Genomic DNA, 14,859 nt, shown 5'->3' on the forward strand with positions numbered 1-14,859 from the left:
GCAGTGAAGGATATTCATGTGATTTAGGCCTACTAATATGAAATTAGGGTGTCCATCAGCATTTAATGGATTGTGTATGCAGTATACCATACAAACACATCATATACAGAAATATCAAATAGCCCACACATTCACATATCATGTCCTTTGTGCCAGATTTGGTGTAACACTGATATGTATGTGTTTATGTGTTTGGTGTTTAGAGGGGTGTGTGTGCGCGTGCGTGTGTGTGTGTGTGTGTGTTTGTTGACTGAACCAACTGAATCAACAAGGACCTTCAGTCTGCTCTTCAAGACTAACACAGCAGCCCGCCAAACCCACTCTTAAGTTCTGTTCAGAAAGTCAAAGGACTTTGACCTTCCACAGCCTGTGGAAATTCCGCCCTGAGTCATCGCAACATATCAATTCCCCAACTCACACACACTCCTGACAGTATAAAGAGAAGGAAGAGAGCTTGCTACTTCACAAACTCTGAATATATCTTGACATCTAATTCTCTGTCTAACACAAAGGTAAGAGATCTAAACACATGGACACATGTACACTGTACATTGTACACAACGACACTGGTATACTCACCATAGCCTATGTAGGGCCTAGTAAGATCATATTAACATTTTATTTAATGCTGTACTGTATTCACATTAAAGCTACATGCTGTTTGGTTAATTGTGTTGGTTCTTTTCTAACTTTCCAGTTGTGCACAGATCTGCTGTAATCTTTACTAGAGAATGTCTGTTGAATGATCTGTTAAATGACCACAGGAGCTACGTACCTGTTTTCTGATATTGTGTTTGCCTTTCATAGTGAAATGAAAACTCTTTTGGTAGCTGTTCTGCTGATGCTGGCAGTGGCCAATGGTGAGTCTAAGAAAACAACACCACTGGGTGTTTGAACCCAAAAGTGAAAGTGAAAGTTGTTGTTTTTTTGTCAGTGTCATACACAGCACTAACCTCGTGTTTCCACTCAGCTTCACAAACTGAACCTAGATTTGGGGGGATTGTCTTTTTCACTCATGAGTATACAACCTCAAGGTGTTCCAACCAAACAAGATCACAAGATTTTCAGAGATGTAACATAGTGAAAGATGTTAAACATATTGTAGGGGATAAGGGAAAAAAGCGATAGCTTTTTTAGCTATAGTGGTTTAAGATAAAAATGGCGGCTCACATGGAGTCAAGCATTGGCACGTTGATGCAGCAACGCATTCATGCATCGATTCTGCAATTTCAACTATTATCAAATCTTTGAGTAGTTCAAGTATTATGTTATTATTTAAAATGCCAGAAAATTGGTTCCTCTAATCACTTGCAAGGCTTTTTGATAAAGACCTCGCTTTCAGAAAGCTAATAGTATGGTGGGGTCTGCTCGTTTTTTCCGACGCACCATTGGTCCGATGCATCAATATTCCGAAAATGTCCCATTGATCCTACAGCCCTTAGTCTTACAGACATTTTACCCGATAAAATTAAACCCTTCGTCCCGACAGTCCAATGTTCCGACCAAAAGCTGCTTTACCGTCATCTCTGATAAGCGCAGTGGTCATGCAGCTGTCTGTGACAGGTTAGGTTTAGGGAAAGTTTTGGTCAAGGCGCATATTTAAAACTCAGAAACAATACTGACAGGTTAGGCTTAGGAATGGTTTTGGGTAGGACACAATTGTAAAACTTGGAAACATGCATTAATGACAGGTTAGGTTTAGAGGTGGTTTTGGAAAGGGCACAGCTTGACCAATCAGACGCCATCAATGTGCTTGTCGCAGCCCATGCAGCTGAAGTCTACTTGGCACTGGGGAAAAGAGGAGCAGGCTACAACCTGGGGAATTATGATGACCGACCCCAAACAGCCGCTGGTCGGACCATTGAGGACCAAAGGGTTTAATTTAATCATTTCGAGTTAGTGGGCTGTAGGATCAATGTAACATTTTCTGAATATTGACGCGTCAGACCAAAGGGGCGTCGGAAAAATGACATGCTACCTAGCATGGCTAGCACCAGATTTCTGTAGCGCAAAGCGGAACCACATTTCCATGCACAGAAGGTGCAGGTGGAAGACGTCTTCTTACGTCCCATGGACATCAACCTTTGTGACAGCCATTGCTTTTCCGTGGTCCGTGCTTGGGGCAGGAAGAACCCCAAGAACGAGATACGGAAACATATGCTACTGGTAATGTTTGTTTGTCAGCGCATGTATTTTGGTGTCTCTTTGACCTCCTCAGCACTGGCACTGCAGTGTAGACACTGCGTTCCGTCTACACCAGGGGCGAGATGCACTGTCACCACGGAAACGTGCCGCTCAGATATGGACGCATGTGTGGCTGCCGTGTTCACCTCCCCCCCTTGTAACTACACTACCAATCTACACACACACACACACACACACACACACACACACACACACACACACACACACACACGCACACAACAAGTAGCCTACCAAACACTGACCACCACCTCAAACTGTACCACTACTACCCTTCACATATGCAGTACACTCCCCACACCCCCTATATACACACACACACACACACACACACACACACACACACACACACACACACACACACACACACACACACACACACACACACACACACACACACACACATAGATACCTGACACAACCGGATGGATGGCTGAATGGATAGAATGGATAAAATAGATGGATGGATGGATGGATGGATGGATGGATGGATGGATGGATGGATGGATGGATGGATGGATGGATGGATGGATGGATGGAGTGATACCTTCTATCTGCCCTGTCCTGTCCTAACTCTTGTCTCCTCTGTTTCCAGACTCCTACTTCCAGAGGTGTATTAAGATGTCGGACTGTATGCTGCTGCAGATGAGCCCCTACATTAAGGCCAACTGCTGCCAGACGGACCTCTGCAACAACTCCTTCTTGTAGGACCTGCCAGGACTTTAAGAAGTTGCTTTTACAAGTTCAGGAAGTAGGCCGAAACGTCTGTCTGACCCTGCAATGTTTGAATAAAAGGAAAGAAAAATAAAGAACAAACTGAGTTTGATCTATTCCCTAATTACTTGATTACTTCAGAGATGCACCAACAAGAGGGAAGAGTGCAATGTGTGGAATATAATCAAAAAAGGTACTCAAAAATCAATATCATATGTCCAGTACTGCTATGATATCCCACCCAAAAACCCTGACTATTTCAACGGTTTTCATAACCTGGTTCTCACGCGAACCATCTGGAACATTGACAATCGCTTAGCTCTGGAAAGGAGCAGGTGTGTTCAAAACCGCTCGAACCTGATTAGAGAAATCACGTAGCTTTTTTTGAACTGAACATACTCAACCACTGACTTGTATATACCCGCCCCGCGATCCCGTCCTGCGATTCTGATTGGACAGGCTTTGAAATATCTGATTCCGTTCGGGCTCGTCTAAGATTTCCAGACCCTCGTGCGAGCTCACGAAGTTTAACAAAAATGCACAAAGCACGAAGGGTCTACGTGAGAGCCAGGCTACGGTTTTCATGCCCCCACAGATACTCTGGTCTGCTAGTTCTTGTTAGATTGCCCATACATGTAGCCCTTCTGAATGATTTAGCACTATTATAATGGCATGCTTCACTTCACAGGCAAATATGACGGAGGTCATCTTGTACCTCTTCGTCCCCCTCGGGGCGCGAATGTGCGACCTCGTCAACTACAACGGTCCGGCAATGGGAGGCACAGTACGATACCGCTGGACTAAAGAACCAGTCCCAGAGCCCAACAGCATCGACCCATATGAGGCTATCGGGAGGGAGGTTTTACTAACGTTCCACGCCAACTCTGCTAGTTAGCCTCCGTTACACAAACACAACTTTCAGCACCACATGTATGGACAACGCTCCTTACGAGCAACTTAAGAACGGTCTTAGGAGCTGTGCACGTGTGTTCATGTACAACCATGCTTGGGAAACAGGCGTAGAAAATCTGAGAACATTCGTAGAATCAATCATTTACATTGCACTTACTGTAAGCCTAAAATCCATCGTTATCAGAAAACGCACCCTAGTTGACTCCTATCCCACTGTCTAACAGGCAACTGGTTGATGGATGTATTGTCCGCTTGGGTGTATTGTCTCAGCTTATGTTTAATTGCTACATTCCAGCTTATGCATGGGTGAAACAGAACATTCTGCCACTGAGGGTTTGCATTTGAAGAGGCCACCCGCCCACATGTAAATGATATGGTTCATCATTAGGACATCTCTCCTCCGCAACAGTTTGTTTTATTTGTTTATTTTGTCCGTTGTTTATTTGAGTGCAGGAAGCTCATTATTTAAATGAATGTCCTTCCACCAGCACCACTTCTTCCCACAGCAGGTGCTTCAATAAATCAGTGAGAGCTATGTCGAAAGGATGGCACAGGTGAAAAGGTTTGTGTAAAAGTATCGATGGACGGCGTATGGTTGTCGAATTAGTGAGAGACAACAAGTATCCAAATTTCGAAAGAAGCGTTCTTTTTTGTTGTTGCTGCACCCTCGAGCCGGGTTCTCAATATTACCATAGGCCTGAAGAGAAGTGAACTGCAGAGTCTTTCACTGAATACAAAAACAAATCTAACTTAGTTCACAGTGTTATGACATTATTAGCATATTCAACACACTAAAAATTCAGTGCTGAGGCTGCAATGCAGGCTGAAATAACACTTCATTTACACTGTGCAGCCCTTCTTGCTATGAGGTAACACACTGATCCCAGGTCAGACATTACAGCAGCTTAGTTAATAGTCCTTGCATATTTACAGATGGTCCTGGCTACTGGGCATTACCATTTATTAAGCATTTACTGATATTTCTTTGTTTTATGTAGAAATATTGGGTGAAGTAAGACATCGAAGTGAGACAGAGTAAGAGTATGAGAGTCTAGTGGGAGAAATGCATCCACTAAAGCAGCTCCAAAAACTCACTTCTGAAGCCCCCAACAAGAGACAGTTTGAACAAATGGTCTATTAATGATCTCTGCATTTGCAGATGTCTGACCAACTTTTCAATGATCAAAATAAAGCGTGACCACGGATTTCTTCTGACAGACCTCTCTATTGTTCCTATTTGTTGAATGTGAATGTGAAGTGAATATAGCCCCATCAAATACCCATGAAAACCACTAAGGCTCGAAGGGGTAGACTAAACTCATTGCAAGGCCAAGACTATTATGATGGGAATCTGTGGAGTGACGCTGGTTAGAACTTGGAACATCACCAAGCCATGAGCTAACCGCTCCCCGGGGACCCTAAATATAACTCCAAATTCTCATAACATCATCTCGCTATACAAGGATGTGGGAAAGCACGGGGTGGCATGGGAATATAAAAAGCTGCACGGGCTTCTTTGCTTGTTTTGGTAATCGAGGCAGTCAGGGGAAGCAATTTAATGTTGACTGCATATCCTTGAATGAATTCTGCATACGTTTTTTGGGGAAAAATGTTTAACAAAATGTGTCCTCTCCCCAAACATATTTGCAAAAAAGGTAACCGAACAAATATGTAGACCAATGGGTATCATGCTATATACCATAGCAACAGCAGGAAGCTAAAGACAGAGGACTGAGTTCATGCATGGGACTACAGCAGAGCCATACTAGTTGGGCAACAAAGCAACATGTCGCGTAATCAGAATAATGGACAAAGCAACAATGTTGCATGAGCGTGTCAGAATAATGGACAATAACTCACAATGCCTGCCATGGAGCAAAAGTAAAAAAGGAAAGTGCTTTTAGACTCTGCCAGCTCTGCAATGAGGGGCTTTACAGAAAGTCATGGGACCGACATCTGGGCTGCAGGGTACAATGACTGTCCACTGAGCTGACAGAGATGAAATTGCTATTATTATTATTCTATAGTTTAGTAGGAATTAGGAGGCAAAATACATTTCCAATCAGTTACATTGCAAGAATTATATTCTATGTCTATGTTTTGTATTTGAAGAGTTAATTTGCAAAACGGTGTATCTCCATTTTGTAGAATGTTGGAAAATTGACCTTTTGTATTGGGTATTCCATTGCATTGCATTGCAAAATGCATTTTATATAGGTTAAAAAAGTATGTTCTCAAAATATTTGAATGGTAAGAATTCACACATAGGTAGTAGGCCCTCTGAACAGTAATTTTCAATAATAAAATAAAAATGGAGATACACGGTTTTGCAAATAAAGCCTTCATTTGCAGTTCTATATTGTAACACTCAAAAAATGTTCTAGTTTCTAACGTTCAATATTTCTGATATTGTTTCTACAACACTGAGAAAAGCCTGGAACTTCGGAAAGCCTGTGTGATTCATCATAGTGTATTTAGTACAATTACGTTAGATAATGTACCCCAAATGCTCCACAAACTCGATCTTGAGCGCCATTCTAATATCATCCTACAAGGATGAAACTCCTAACGTGAATGAGTGAACACCTGTTTTCTATTTCTTTGGCCCTTCAGACACGTTGCCAGATCAGCTAATGTGCTAATGTGTGATTTATGGTAGTAAACAGTGCACACATTTCGTTTCATATTCTGCTAAGTTCCTGTAGAAACAACACACAGGTTTAGAAAGGCATGCACTGCATATACAGCAAATGCATTATGACACACACAAATGCACACGTGCGTACACACATGTGCGTACACACACACACACACACACACACACACACACACACACACACACACACACACACACACACACACACACACACACACACACACACACACACACACACACACACACAACATGAATAAAAAAACAGCCACATATCTACAGCTGAACACTGCACATGAACCTATGAAGTGACATACTGTAGCTGAAGCGCCAAAGCCTAATCAGTGCACCAATAACACATCACCATCATCTCTCTGCTTTGACCCTGTGTAAAATCATTCAGCTCAGTGGTCGACTCAATCAATGCCTATCATCTAAATGTCATTGCCCAGCCATGACTTCTCTTACCATTCGTGTCAGAATCAATGTTGGCCTCCACTTTTTCACAATACAGAAATGAGTATAGGATAGGAAGAACAAAGAGGCTGAGATTGTTAGGGAGAAAAAAATCTTTACAAGAAAAAAATGGTTCAATTTTGCCCATGGAGCAAGCGGTCTGCTGTTGTCAGCTTCCTTATTCTTATAGTATGTACAGTATTTCCAGCCTTGATGAGAGCACATAATTGACATTAGCTGCGTGCGTGTCTTCAGTGTACAGTAAAATATAGTGTATGTTGAGCGGTGCATCTTTATTTTTTCCAAACAGAACTGGCAAGAACACAAGGACTTGGGAGGCAAAATCATGTTTTTCTTTTAAGATCTTACCACTGGTGCAGTACAAATGTCAGAAGAAATTCATTTGGTTCACAAATAATGTACTCTTTCATTATCACTCAATTGCTGCATGATGATACATTTCTGAAGCAAATTGCATTGCAATCTTGTGAGAGTTCATGCCAAAATGCCAAAACACTGGTTCCCAGTTGACATCAACTGCCCAACAGTTATCTATACTACATTTGTATAGGATTATCTCAACACAATAACTATAGGCCTACACAAATATTCACATTTGGTGTCTACATGTAAGTGATAAAAAGATGCTTCAATGGTGTTTCATTTACAGTACATGCAGTACAGTACACAATATAGCCTTTCATAGCCTTTCAGTTGGCGAACAAGTCATGAAGACTCCAAGTCATGAAAATTCCGAATGTGGTCGTATTCCGGGACTATTCCGGTAGCCAAAGACATCCATAGTAGAACTAAGAAAATCTTTGGTACAACATTCCTCAATACATGGCAGAAGAATATTCCAGAATGCTTTTTAAGCGGAATGCTCACAATATTCCGTCTGAAACCTGAATACTCCCTGCATGCAACTGTGCTCTCTGAGAGTTACGTAGTGTACGCAGGGCTGGACTGGCCATCTGGGATACTGGGCATTTCCCAGTGGGCCCTGCACCCTCGTGGGCCCCTAATTTCATTATATATATATATATATATATATATATATATATATGGCCAAAAGTGCCCGGCCCCTATTTCTTCCCCCAGTCCAGCCCTGAGTGTACCCCACAGGAGAGTGGGATCAATATGGATGTCCAAGTTGCACAAAGATGTCCAAGATGCACAAAACAAATACCATCATTTGGAGAGTCAAGGCCGCTTAATTATTGGCTTTTGAAGAAGTGATAGGCTTACATGTGGCGACCATGAGAGAGGCTGGTGGTGGTGCTGGGGATTGACGTCATTCACTAGGTGCCAGCGAAGTGTTGGCCTCGAGATGTCTGAGAAGAACACTCCCAGCAGATGGTCATCAGCCTGCCATGGGTGGGTGAGAACGAAAGCTAGCAACAGTGCACAGTAAAAAAAAGAACAAAAAAAACAGCAGTGTTCATTCAACACTTCAAGAGTTGATTTAGAGTGTATTTGGTCCCATAGTACTTACAATGTGTTGAATTAACACTGTATTTTTTACTGTGTGCTTCGGAACACTTCAGATGTTACAAGTGAGTGCATGATTACTTCTTCACAAAGACTCTCTTCAGCACCATGTGGGGGACTATTGGGTATGTCTTTTCCCACACTTTCAGTACAAACGTGTCTGATGTTTGGGTTGCAGGTTGGCTTCAATTAACATATGGCAAAAACATCAGAGGTCTCAATCTACTCTATTTACATTACATTAGCAGCCTCAAGCCTTTGCTGAACCAGTACATTAATGAGCACACAAATGATCACATATGTATATTTCATTATTGGAATGATCTCTTCTGCACTGGTAGAAATTATGTATTATAACAAGTGTTTCACTCAGTTTTTTACCCTGAATTAACATCTGAAATGAATGAATGAATTGTTCATCCCTTTTTCCCATGACTGATGAATGTGTCTACATCAAGCAGCTTGCAAGCGGGTGTAAAAAAACAACCCTTTGAACCAGACAGTGCAATATCCTGCCATAGTGGTATTTCAGAGAAAGCAAAAAACATTCAAGAATTGCATCCTGCAATACAAAGTTTAAACACAATTCGTACTACTACTAAAGATATCCATACCCATCATCTACATGCTGAGTTATTGAGCTAATGTGTGTGCATGTGTGCATGTCTGCATGCTCTGAAACCCAGAGGGGAATTCTGTTTTTAAGGTTAAGTCTTAAAGGGCACCATTACATCCTTACCTCTCCTATTGATCCTTGAGAGAGAGGGTAGGGGGTTGGGGTGGTGGGGTATGGGGAAGGAGGAATGAATGAGAGGACAGAAATAGGCACATACAGTAGAAAACATTTAACCAGTTAATCACATTTAATCATTTTAGAGCTTTCTGCCTTTTCTGTTCAGCCAGAAGGTGGAGTAGTGTGTCTTCAGGCTTTGTTGCAGTTTTTGTTTGGACGGACCCACCATATGAAATATTGTTCCTTGTTGCTATCCAGTGAAAATTGTCTTGTGTGTACCCCCTCAGATATCTTGGTGATGATGAATGGATGACGAGAGACTTTTTTAGCTGCAAACATTACTGTACTTTGGTCATACTAGTGAATATCAGTTTATTACTTAGTAGCTATTCATGAAAAGATTGAATTTGGCAATAAGCAGCAGTTTCAACAATGTGCAGCACAGATGCAATACCTACCCTGAACACCATCCTTCACAGTGCACCTTTAACATAAAAGTGTTAAAAAGGAATGAATGAATGAATGAATGAATGAATGAATGAATGAATGAATGAATGAATATGCTAAATTATCAGGAAAAGCTACATTGCCATCCACAGTCCACACATGAGGATACAATATATCAAAGTCTGAAAATTGGACTGTACAAAAAAGGAACCATTGCAAGTGTCGTGACAATCTGGCACTTTGACGTGATACAGCAGGGATGTCAAACTCAAGCCCAGGGGCCAAATCTGGCCCGCGCAGAGTAATTTTATTCGGCCTCCTTTCAAATGTGTATTACAGTTGGCCCACACACACCATTAATGTATAGTGTGTATAATGTATAATGTATGAAATTCGGTGTGTCTGAGGAATATGAGTGGGCCCAGGCCAATAAAAGAACTCATATTCATATGCAGCACAAAATGTGCAGGCGCATTTAAACTTCCGCATATGATGGGAAAGAATGTGTGTGAAATGTGTGAAAGTATATGTATTAAGCGCATGCATGCATTTTGACATAAAAAAAATAGATATTGAGTTCAGCCCGCGACTCGTAGAGTCTGATTTTTGCCCTCAGTCAATTTTAGTTTGACACCCCTGTGATACAGTATGTCTGAGAAAGGCGATAGGCATCTTCATTCGGGTGATAGCCCTGTGCTCTCACTGCTGTGGCCCTTTTGCTTTTTCTAAGTCTGTTTGGAGATGTCAGGGGCATCTACAGGCCATCGCAGGGCATCTTTACCAACCAGGAACAACTCTGTACCCAATGACCCAAATAATAGACTCAAAAACACCTATCGGGCCATTACAGAAGATTGCCTTTGATACTGCAGGCAATTGTTCGTTTTGGTTTCAGCTCTGTATACTCTATGAAGATAGGCAGCAACACAGTGACATTTTGCATGCTGTGTCTAAGTCAGCAAGTCAGCTATGCTAGAGATACAGTAATTATTCTGGATATAACCATATCTCATTATTATCTTATTCTAATCTTGTTCTTCTCAAGGTTTTAGGAGAAACATACTTGAAGACAATACAACCATATACTGTATATCTTTGTAATAACTAATATAATGTTGTTATAATCAGTATTAACATTTTCTCTTGGGAGTTCCTCATAAAATGAGTCAAGACGCATTATGAGTCTTCTACTGAATGATAATGAGACAGTGTTGTGTTTGCGTTCACCAGATGGTAACACCCCCCCACCCGCATCCCCCGAGTTGTCATGTGGAATGTATATAAACTAGTGGTTTGTAAATGTGTTTGAAAAGGGCATACATTGTCCTGTTTGTGTTCATGCAGTATGTGTCATTTGGAGTCAAGTAACAACACACATGGTGCACACGCATCCATGCACACGCATCCATCACACACACACACACACACACACACACACACACACACACACACACACACACACACACACACACACACACACACACACACACACACACACACACATACACATACACATACACATACACATACACATGCACACGCACACGCACACGCACACGCACACACAGACAGACACAGACAGACAGACAGACACAGACAGAGACACACCCACATGAACATGCATGTGGACAAATGAATGGTTAGGATGTCAGGGCACTAGATATCCTACAGAGAGCCTGTCCGTTGATGGAGAAAAGTGGTGGAAATAGAAGGACAGAGGAGGAGAGAGGGAAAGAAAGAAAGGATGATGGACAGTGATGGAGACAGACGGAAGGAAGGAAGAAGGGAAGATGACCATTCCCACTTCAAGGAGAGGGAATCCTCTGTTGTAGCCATGGTTGGTTGCTATGGATTTTTCCCCTCAAAAGCACTTAGAATAATAGCACATCCCACCGCTGATGTCAGACCTCAAGTGCTGCCTGCCTGTTTGTGTGTGTGTGTGTGTGTGTGTGTGTGTGTGTGTGTGTGTGTGTGTGTGTGTGTGTGTGTGTGTGTGTGTGTGTGTGTGTGTGTGTGTGTGTGTGTGTGTGTGTGTGTGTGTGTGTGCGCATGTGTACGCGCGTGCGTGCATGTGTGTGTGCGTACGCACGCGCGTGCGTGCATGTGTGTGTGTGCGTGTGTGTGTGTGTGTGTGTGTACGCGCGTGCGTGCATGTGTGTGTGCGCGCTTGCGTGTGCGTGTGTAAAAACAAGAAGGAAAGAGAGAGACAGATACGTGAGGAAAGGGGGTTGAGCAGAGAGAATGAAGAAAAAAGAGAGACAAGTAGGAGAGAGAGAGAAAGAGAGAGAGAGAGAGAGAGAGACCAGGAGACAGTCAGAAAGAGGGAATAAGGTGAGAGAGAGAGAGTGAGAGAGAAGGATGGAGTGGGAGAGAGTGAGAAAGAGGGAGAGAGAGAGAGAGAGAGAGAGAGAGAGAGAGAGAGAGAGAGAGAGAGAGAGAGAGAGAGAGAGAGAGGGACCACAAGAGAGCGAGATAGAGAGAGAGGGAGGCAGACAAGAGAGAGCAAGCGCCAGAGAGAAGGGAAGGAGGGAGGAGAAATGAGGAGAGAAGGGAGGGCTACAGCCTGTTGATCATCAAATAAGGCAGTAGTACTTGGCATGCTTCGCAACACACACACACTCACATACACAGCCGAGTTGGCGTACTGAGCTGTAGTGGCTCTCATGCTCTCTCCCTTTGCTTGCCATCTATCCATCTTCCTCTATCCCTGCCACACACATTTGAAAGTCACCCCGAGCGTGAGCGTCATCCAACTTTACTCTACTCCTACCTGCCAAACCGATAAGGAAAGGGTCAACCGATGAGCGGATGTCCACTCGCAGTGAGTATATGCTCTTTTTTGTTTTGTTTGTTTATATTGGCTTATCCATGTGCATGCTTTTCGGAAAAGACTTAACAAGCAAATATGCCTGATGCAGTTCATTCTTATTGTATGAAGGTAAAAGTTACTCGCAGTACAGCAAGGGAAGCATTCTGATGGAATTGTTCAAAGTTTGTGCATTCATTATCATCCCTGCCTGCTTGCATTCTACACACTGTTTCCTCGCGTGTCCTTTCACTTTCACACTTTCAGTTACATTTCATGAATAATCCTCCCTTCACACACACCAATTTTGTAAGACTGATTTATGCATGAGTTTGTGTTGCAGTCCGTGCCTTGTCCTTGTAAAAGTAGTTTCATTTTTCAAAATGAAATCTCTTTTCACAACTAGGCTGTTAACCTAATTAATGCATGAAGATTGACTTCTTGAATGTCTGTGCTTGTCCTTGAAGGTGCTGGACGGTTAAAGATGGACCACTAGCTGCATATTTGTAAATGATTCATAGATTTGATTTCGATTTGATGGGATCTTCTTAAGTGTTTATGTTTGAGTATTGCTCAGAGGAATTGCCATGTCATTGGTCATCAGAGCCAGCATGTTTCACTAACATATACAGTACATATTGTGAATATAGATGTACATTAAAGTATGATTGCTCTCTTTTCACCTCTGCATTTAAGCCTGTGGCTTGTTTCTGCATGTACTGCTGAATGGTGAAGTACAGTACACAGGTAGCCTATGGGATACTGCTTTGGATAGTTTGGTTGGTTGTGATGGAAGCAGCAGACTTCAAATATAGCTGGATGAGTCGGCTCTACATGTACACATGTAGGTGGGTGCTTGAGTATGCCGGGTGAATATTTTTATTACACGCACATTTCTACTGTAAATGTCAGCTAGCTACTGTATGACCCGCTGCTTGATGATTCTGTTTAGCGCTTTCAGATATTCAATGTTATATCAGATATCTGATAACGCCACTGTTTTCAGTGGTGTTGACAGCATGGAGACGTGCTCAATACATCATTGTTCCTTAGTCCATTAGTCATAATCAGTCTTACACACACACACACACTGTTTTACAGAATTTGTACAGAATTATAACTGCTTTTTTTCAACAATTCCCAGTCACAGCATTATCTAGATAGGCTACTATCTAAACTTTGGTGACACTATGGGGACGTGGCATGGGGCAGTTGTACCACACAGGATTACTCTACAAATGGAGTACAAATGAATACAAATGGAGGACAAATGTGAACCAGAACTTCAAAACAGTCAGCATTAGCCATGGGCTAATTAAATGATTAATTAAAAAGATTGTTGTAAATGGCCACATTGCAGCTTGCTGTAGTTGTTGCAGTGTTCAAATTTTTTTTATAGGTTTGGATTGGCACTCATTTTCAGCAGGCAAGAAAGGTTTTTGCTTTTTTTAGTTTGCAAAACTGGGTAAGAGACTACAACATGTACCTCACGTATTTGACATGAACCTCAGCTGAAGGTCCACAGCCAGCCCTACCGCTGCACAGTGGCTGAAGTGGCTGCATGTCAGACATGCGACTTCTGTCATGTACTCCAAATAAATGCATGTTTTCTTAAAAACGAAAGTTCGAGAGAAGCATGATGAAATTTGTCATGCCTAATTTACCACCTGTATTCTGTTCTCCAGTCAACTGTCATTCGCCTGAATTCAGCGCGAAAAGATAGGCACGCCTATTTAACCAGCTGCATCTCATTCTCCGCTATGCCGTCATTCGGTGGAATTTCAGTGCACAGAAAATTTGGAACGCCCCATAATTAACTATCCAGCATTTATTCTCCACTCACCTGTCCAGTCAGAAAATGTATTTCTCGCTTGCACCCACCTACCACCTCCCCGTTCGCCTCCCTCACGCTGCTATTTTATTGATTCGTCAAGCATCTTGCCCTAGCTTCACCTCACTCATTCCTCTCCAACCATCATCCAAAGGGGGATGTCTGCTCAGAGTTCACATATATCTGCCTGCGGGTGCAGATACTGCCCGAGCTCTCAGTGGCGCTCCGTACTCCCGAGCTCGAGAATGTTTGCTGCATAGACATTTCTTGGCCGTGGCAGTACTTCAGCACCATGGCCAGCATTCTTGCCCAATACGCCATGTAATCTCTCAGATTCCTGAGTGCAGTGGTCCCTGCGGACCACGTGAAGCACTTTGATGATCGGTCTACCTGCGAGAGCGGCACGATCACGAGAAGTCCGTTCTCCAGCGAGAACGAAGATGTATGCATATTTTTAGAGAGTGAACTAGTGAATTACATATTTTTGCACGCAAAAAAACTCACAAATCGCTTGACAAGAGAAGTCGACAATCACAACATTTGTTATCATTCATTCTGAGGTACAGCATATGTGTCATTTAGGGGGGAATGCGAGGTGGATCATAAAATAGGTT

The 14,859-nt window shown here is 42.5% G+C and overlaps 2 protein-coding genes across 2 annotated transcripts in view; both read left to right on the top strand.

Annotated features, from left to right (window-relative positions):
* The first annotated feature begins 397 nt into the window (after window positions 1–397).
* Window positions 398–2,997, top strand: LOC134456335 (CD59B glycoprotein-like). Its single transcript, XM_063207706.1, has 4 exons — window positions 398–512; window positions 808–860; window positions 2,219–2,341; window positions 2,798–2,997. The coding sequence occupies exons 2-4, from the start codon at window positions 812–814 to the stop codon at window positions 2,908–2,910; spliced, it is 285 nt and encodes a 94-aa protein (XP_063063776.1). The 5' UTR covers window positions 398–512; window positions 808–811; the 3' UTR covers window positions 2,911–2,997.
* Window positions 2,998–12,405: 9,408 nt separating this feature from the next.
* The window catches only part of kcng1 (potassium voltage-gated channel, subfamily G, member 1), a 55,842-nt gene continuing 53,388 nt past the window's right edge, over window positions 12,406–14,859 (top strand). The window contains exon 1 of the mRNA XM_063207707.1: window positions 12,406–12,429. The gene's annotated coding sequence lies outside the window, so the exon portion shown is untranslated. The remainder of the gene's footprint in view (window positions 12,430–14,859) is intronic.

The sequence above is a fragment of the Engraulis encrasicolus genome, chromosome 10 (assembly GCF_034702125.1).
Source record: "Engraulis encrasicolus isolate BLACKSEA-1 chromosome 10, IST_EnEncr_1.0, whole genome shotgun sequence".
NCBI classification, from domain to species: Eukaryota; Metazoa; Chordata; class Actinopteri; order Clupeiformes; family Engraulidae; genus Engraulis; species Engraulis encrasicolus.